At 44.4% G+C, this 7,786-nt stretch overlaps 1 protein-coding gene across 1 annotated transcript in view; it reads left to right on the forward strand.

Moving 5' to 3' along the window:
* Nucleotides 1–6,458, forward strand: part of LOC139280009 (dispanin subfamily A member 2b-like) — an 11,626-nt gene extending 5,168 nt beyond the window's left edge. Inside the window, exon 2 of the mRNA XM_070899425.1 lies at nucleotides 6,029–6,458. Coding sequence (XP_070755526.1) covers nucleotides 6,029–6,229 — 201 coding nt within the window. The 3' untranslated portion in view covers nucleotides 6,230–6,458. The remainder of the gene's footprint in view (nucleotides 1–6,028) is intronic.
* Nucleotides 6,459–7,786: the final 1,328 nt, after the last annotated feature.

The raw sequence follows: 7,786 nt of genomic DNA on the forward strand, positions 1-7,786 counted from the left end.
TGTGGAGGCTGGGTCATTGAATATATTTAAGGTGGAGATAGACAGATTTTTGAGTGATAAAGGGTTATGGGGAGCGGGCAGGGAAGTGGAGCTGAGTCCATGATCAGATCAGCTATGATATTGAATGGCGGAGCAGGCTCGAGGGGCCAGATGGCCTACTCCTGCTCCTATTTCTTATGTTCTTGTGTTTAGGGATCTGTGGACCTGCACCCCAAGGTCCCTTTGTTCCTCTACACTTCTCAGTGTCCCACCATTTAATGTGTATTCCCTTGTCTTGTTAGCCCTCCCCAAATGCATTACCTCACACTTCTCCAAATTGAATTCCATTTGCCACTGTTCTGCCCACTTGATCAGTGCATTGATATCTACCTACACTCTGCAGCTTTCTTCATTATCAACCACACAGCCGATTTTAGTATCATCTGCAAACTTCTTAATCATACCCCCTATATTCAAGTCTAAATCATTGATATTTCAAACAAAAAGCAAGGGACCCAGCACTGAGCCCTGCAGAACGCCACTGGAAATATACTTCCACTCACAAAAACACCCACCAACCATTACTTTGCTTTCTGCCTCTGAGCCAATTTTGGATCCAACTTGCCACTTTGCCCTGGATCCCATGGGCTTTTACTTTCGTGGCCAGTTGGCCATGTGGGACCTTATCAAAAGCATTGCTAAAATCCATATACGCTACATTACCCTCATCGACCCTCCTTGTTACCACCTCAAAAAATTCAGTGACGTTTGTCAGACATGACTTTCCCTTAACAATTCCGTGCTGGCGGTCCTTGGTTAATCCGTGTCTTTCCAAATGAAGATATATCCTGTCCCTCAGAATTTCTCCAATAATTTTCCCGCCACTGAGGTTAGGTTGACTGGCCTGTAATTACTCGGTCTATCCCTTTCTCCCTTTTTAAACAAAGGTACAACATTAGCAGTCCTCCAGTCCTCCGGCACCACACCTGTAGCCAGAGAGGACTGGAAAATGATGGTCAGAGCCTCTGCGATTTCCTCTTTTGCTTCTCTCAACAGTAATGGATACATTTCATCCGGGCCTGGGGATTTATCCACTTTCAAAGCTGCTAAACCCTTGAATACCTCCTCTCTCACTGTTTATTTCATCTACTATTTCACACACCTCCTCCCTGATTGCAATGTCTGCATTGCCCCTCTCTTTTGTGAGAACAGATGCAAAGTGTTCATTAAGAACCATACCAACGTCTCCCACCTCCACAAACAGGTTACCTTTATGGTCTCTAATAGGCCGTACTTTTCTTTAGTTATCCTCTTGTTCTTAATATATTTATAAAACATCTTTGGGTTTTTCCTGTTTTTACTTGCCAACATTTCATGCCCTCACTTGGCTTTCCTAATTTCATTTCATTTTTAATTTTGCCTCTCTATACTCTCCGGGGTTTCTGCAGTATTGAGTCCTCAGTATCTGTTATAAGCTTTCCTTTTTTTTCTTTATCCTACCCTGTCTTTCCCTTGACATGCAGGGGGCTCTAGATTTGTTAGCCCCATCCTTTTTCCTGAACTATCAGGATCTCCCCTTGAATGCTTCCCACTGCTCTGACACTGATTTACCATCAAGTAGCTGTTTCCAGTCCACTTTGGCTAAATCACCTCCCAGCTCATCAAAATTGGCTTTTCCCCAATTGAGAACTTTTATTCCTGGTTTATCATTGTATCATTTATCAGAATTGCCGCCTCCCTTGTTGGGCTTGCTATAAACTGGCTAAAATAGTTCTCCTGAATGCATTTTAGGAATTCCACATCATCCACACCTTTCACATTAATTTCCACTCTGCCCGTCTTATTTTCATCTTCACTCCCCCTCTCAACTTACTGTATTTGGCCTGGTTCTCGCTTGAAGAATTCACCTGATGTGCACTGCAGGTAAAGATTACACAGGCAGATAGGGAATGGGTGACCATTAGGAAGAGCAGTAGTAGGAAAGTAGTGCAGGAGTCCCTTGCGGTCATCTCCCTCCAAAACAGATACACCGCTTTGGGTACTGTTGGGGGAGATGGCTCATCAGATGGCAGCAGCAGCCAAGTTCATAGCACCATGGGTGGCTCTGTTGCACAGGATGGCAGGAAAAAGAGTGGGAGTGTTATAGTGGTAGGGGTCTCTAATGTAAGGGGATTGATAGGCGTTTCTGCGGCCGCAATCGAGACTCCAGGATGGTATGTTGCCTCCTTGGTGCAAGGATCAAGGATGTCTCGGAGTGGGTGCAGGACATTTTGAAAAGGGAGGGTGAACAGCCAGTTGTCGTGGTGCATATAGGTACCAACGATATAGGTAAAAAACGGGATGAGGTCCTGCAATCTGAATTTAGGGAGTTAGGAGTTAAATTTAAAAAGTAAGAACTCAAAGGTAGTAATCTCAGGATTGCTACCAGTGCCACATGCTAGTCACAGTAGAAATAACAGGATAGCTTAGATGAATACATGGCTTGAGGAATGGTGCAAGAGAGAGGGATTCAAATTCCTGGGATATTGGAACCGGTTCTGGGGGAGGTGGGACCAGTACAAACCGGACGGTCTGCACCTGGGCAGGACCGGAACCAATGTCCTGGGGGGAGTGTTTGCTAGTGCTGTTGGGGAGGGGTTAAACTAATATGGCAGGGGGATGGGAACCTATGCAGGGAGACAGAGGGAAGTAAAATAGGGGCAGAAGCAAAAGATAGAAAGAAGAAAAATAAAAGTGGAGGGCAGAGAAACCCAAGGCAAAAATCAAAAAGGGCCACATTGCAGCAACATTCTAAAAGGACAAAGTGTGTTTAAAAAGACAAGCCTAAAGGCTCTGTGCCTCAATGCGAAGAGTATTCGTAATCAGGCAATTAATGAATATGAATAATTAGCATCATGGAGACATGGCTCCAGGGAGACCAAGGCTGGGAACTCAACATCCAGGGTTTTTCAAAATTCAGGAAGGATAGATAGAAAGGAAAAGGAGGTGGGGTAACGTTGCTGGTTAAAGAGAAAATTAATGCAATAGTAAGGAGGGACATTAGCCTGGATGATGTGGCATCTGTATGGGTGGAGCTGCGGAATACCAAAGAGCGGAAAACGCTAGTGGGAGTTGTGTACAGACCACCAAACAGTAGTAATGAGGTTGGGGACAGCATCAAACAAGAAATTAGGGATGCGTGCAATATAGGTACAGCAGTTATCATGGGCGACTTTAATCTAGATTGGGCTAACCAAACTGGTAGCCATACGATGGAGGAGGATTTCCTGGAGTGTATAACTATGGCTTTCTAGACCAATATGTCGAGGAACCAACTAGAGGGCTGGCCATCCTAGACTGGGTGATGTGTAATGAGGAAGGACTAATTAGCAATCTTGTTGTGCGAGGCCTCTTGGGGAAGAGTGACCATAATATGGTAGAATTCCTTTATTAAGATGGAGAGTGACACAGTTAATTCAGAGACTAGGGTCCTGAACTTAAGGGAAGATAACTTCGATGGTATGAGACGTGAATTGGCTAGAATAGACTAGCAAATGATACTTAGAGGGTTGACGGTGGATAGGCAATGGCAAACATTTAAAGATCACATGGATGAACTTCAACAATTGACATCCCTGTCTGGAGTAAAAATAAAACAGGGAAGGTGGCTCAACTGTGGCTAACAAGGGAAATTAAGGATAGTGTTAAATCCAAGGAAGAGGCATATAAATTGTCCAGAAAAAGCAGCAAACCTGGGGACTGGGAGAAATTTAGAATTGAGCAGAGGAGGACAAAGGGTTTAATTAGGAGGGGGGAAAATAGAGTATGAGAGGAAGCTTGCTGGGAGCATAAAAACTGACTGCAAAAGCTTCTATAGATATGTGAAGAGAAAAAGATTAGTGAAGACAAACGTAGGTCCCTTGCAGTCAGATTCAGGTGAATTTATAATGGGGATCAAAGAAATGGCAGACCAGTTGAACAAATACTTTGGTTCTGTCTTCACGAAGGAAGACACAAATAATCTTCTGGAAATACTAGGGGACTGAGGGTCAAGTGAGAAGGAGGAACTGAAGGATATCCTTATCAGGTGGAAAATTGTGTTAGGGAAATTGATGGGATTGAAGGCCGATAAATCCACGGGCTGATAGTCTGCATCCCAGAATACTTAAGGAAGTGGCCCTAGAAATAGTGGATGCATTGGTGATCATTTTCCAACAGTCTATTGACTCTGGATCAGTTCCTATGGACTGGAGGGTAGCTAATGTAACACCACTTTTTAAGAAAGGAGGGAGAGAGTAATTATAGACCGGTTAACCTGACATCGGTAGTGGGGAAAATGTTGGAATCAATTATTAAAGATGAAATAACAGCGCATTTGGAAAGCAGTGGCGGTCCAAGTCAACATGGATTTATGAAAGGGAAATCATGTTTGACAAATCTTCTGGAATTTTTTGAGGATGTAACTGGTCTTTCAAAAGGCTTTTGACAAGGTCCCACACAAGAGATTGGTGTGCAAAATTAAAGCACGTGGTATTGGGGGTAATGCATTGACGTGGATAGAGAACTGGTTGGCAGACAGGAAGCAGAGAGTCGGGATAAACAGGTCCTTTTCAGAATGGCAGGCAGTGACTAGTGGGGTGCCGCAGGGCTCAGTGCTGGGACCCAAGCTATTTACAATATACATTAATGATTTTAGATGAAGGAATTGAGTGTAATATCTCCAAGTTTGCAGATTACACTAAACTGAGCTTTGAGGAGGACGCTAAGAGGCTGCAGGGTGACTGGACAAGTTAGGTGAGTGGGCAAATGCATGGCAGATGCAGTATAATGTGGATAAATGTGAGGTTATCCACTTTGGGGGCAAAAATACAAAGGTAGAATATTATCTGAATGGCGGCAGATTAGGAAAAGGGGAGGTGCAACGCTACCTGGATGTCATGGTACATCAGTCATTGAAAATTGGCATGTAAGTACAGCAAGCGGGAAGAAGGCAAATGGTATGTTGGCTTTCATAGCTAGGGGTTTTGAGTATAGGAGCAGGGAGGTCTTACTGTACAGGGCCTTGGTGAGGCCTCATCTGGAATATTGTGTTCAGTTTTGGTCTCCTAATCTGAGGAAGGATGTTCTTGCTATTGAGGAAGTGCAGCAAAGGTTCACCAGACTGATTCCCGGGCTGGCTGAACTGACATATGAGGAGAGACTGGATCGACTGGGCCTTTATTCACTGGAGTTTAGAAGGATGAGAGTGGATCTCATAGAAACATATAAAATTCTGACAGGACTGGACAGGTTAGATACAGGAAGAATCTTCCCAATGTTGGGGAAGTCCAGAACCAGGGGACACAGACTAAGGATAAGGGGTGAGCCATTTAGGACTGAGATGAGGAGAAACTTCTTCACTCTGAGTTGTTAACCTGTGGAATTCCCTACCGCAGAGAGTTGTTGATGCTAGTTCATTGGATATATTCAGGAGGGAATTAGATGTGGCCCTTACAGCTAAAGGGATCAAGCGGTATGGAGAGAAAGCAGGAAAGGGGTACTGAGGTGAATGATCAGCCATGATCTTATTGAATGGCGGTGCAGGCTCGAAGGGCCGAATGGCCTACTCCTGCACCTATTTTCTATGTTTCTATGTGAAGGCGAGTGCAGGGTGGACATTGGAAGCAAAGTTGATGAAACGTTCCAGTTGGGGGCGAGAGCAGGAAGTGGCTGTGACAGTCATTCCACCTCCTCTTGACCCATGGTTTGTTTCGGTACTTGTCCCATTACCATCTCCTCTCTCCTTCCACCACCATTGCTTTTCATAATTTAATCTCTCCTGCCTTCCACCCTGTCGTAGATCTTCCCTATTGTTATTTCCTCCATTCCCCCCTTTCCCTGCCCCCACACTTGCTTCAGTTCTGTTACATCTCCAACATTTTACAGTTCTGACGAAAGGTCATTGACCTGAAACGTTAACTCTCTTTCTCTCTCCACAGATGCTGCCTGACCTGCTGAGATTTCCAGTATTTTCTGTTTTTAATGAGCTCTGCAAGTCTTGCTCCATGTATTTACACTTGTTTTCTTTCAGTCTAGAGACCGGAAAGTTGTGGGAGATGTCGAAGGAGCTCGGCACTATGCAGCCACAGCCCGATCACTCAACATTTCCGCCACCGTACTGACCGTGCTTTTCGTGGTCATCACCCTCGGGCTGACATTCACCAGCCTATTTCAGCTGTTAGGAGTCCTACAGAAACAACAGGAATATGGTTACTTTGGAGATGGGAATTGAAGGCAAGTGCTGACAGCAGTGCCTCACTGTCCATGGCAGGAGCTGTTTTGTGACCGAACTCTGTCAACACCTTGATGCAATCTCTGCTTATTGTTACTGCTTTCTATCTATAATGTCCATGTAATGCCGACATGTTTAAAGTAATCGCCTCGCAGCAATACAGATTTCTATTCTTTTGAAATTTGTGCACGGTGTGGCCTTGATTGTATTAATAAAGAATTGTTAATCAGTTTCGGGTTCTTGGAGTTTAATGGCAAGATTCCTGTATTCAGCTGTAAACACCTCCTGTAGGCACTGAACAATCCTCCTACTCGCAGCCACATTGCAGAGAATGGGCTGGTAAATGGCACGGTGGGGTGCACTTACCCCAAGGTACACTTTGCTCCATCGGCAATCAGTAAATCCTTAACTTGATTTGCAGAGTGTCAGGCAGTGTCACCGGGCTGAGGGTCTTCAAGATTCAGATGTTGCTGGTTATTGGCCGTGTGCAGACGCTGGGGCAACCAGGCACAGCAGGAACCTCCATCATCGCCAAGTACTTTTATCTCTGAGGGTTTATCAAGATTAACTCACAGTTTTTACAATTATATTAGAAGAAAAAGGGTAATTTGAGTTCTTCAAACCAGATGGGAATAATATTGCAATTGGGGGGAAAAGGAATTGGCGGACTTATTGAATAATTATTTTCAGTCTGCACAGTAGAGGATAATAATATATCTGACATGAAACTAATAATGAATCAAGGACTACAACTTACTAAAGTTAAAGTAAGCAAGAAAACAGTATTGGAATCATAGAATAGTTACAACACAGAAGGAGGCCATTGGGGCCTTCGAGCCCGTGCCAGCTCTCTGCAAGAGCACTTCAGCCAGTTGCACTCCCCCACCCTTTTCCCTGTAGCCCTACAATTTTTTTCTTGTCTAATTCCCTTTTGAAAGCCATGATTGAATCTGCCTCTACCACCCTCAGACAGTGCATTCCAAATCCTAACCACTCGCTGCATAAAAAATGTTTTTCCTCATGTCACCTTTGGTATTTCTGCCATTCACCTTAAACCTGTGTCCTCTGGTTCTCGACCTTTCTGCCAATGGGAACAGTTTCTCTCTATCTACTCTGTCTAGACCCCTCATGATTTTGAACACCTCTATCAAATCTCCTCTGCCCCAAGGAGAACAACCCCGGCTTCTCCAGTCTATCCACGTAACTGAAGTCCCTCATCCCTGGAATCATTCTCATAAATCTTTTCTGCACCCTCTCTAAAGCCTTCACATCCTTCCTAAAGAGCAGTGCCCAGAATTGGACACAATACTCCAGTTGTGGTCGGACCAGTGTTTTATAAAGGTTCATCATAACTTCCTTACTCTTGTACTCTGTGCCTCTATTTATGAAGCCCAGGATCCCGTATCTCAATCTGCCCTGCCACCTTCAAAGATTTGTGTACATATACCCCCAGGTCCCTCTGTTCCTGCATCCCTTTAGGATTGTGCCCTTTAGTTTATATTGCCTCTCCTCGTTCTTCCTACCAAAATGTATCACTTCGCACTTTTCTGTGTTAAA

The sequence above is a fragment of the Pristiophorus japonicus genome, chromosome 14 (genome assembly GCF_044704955.1).
Source record: "Pristiophorus japonicus isolate sPriJap1 chromosome 14, sPriJap1.hap1, whole genome shotgun sequence".
Classification (NCBI taxonomy): Eukaryota; Metazoa; Chordata; class Chondrichthyes; family Pristiophoridae; genus Pristiophorus; species Pristiophorus japonicus.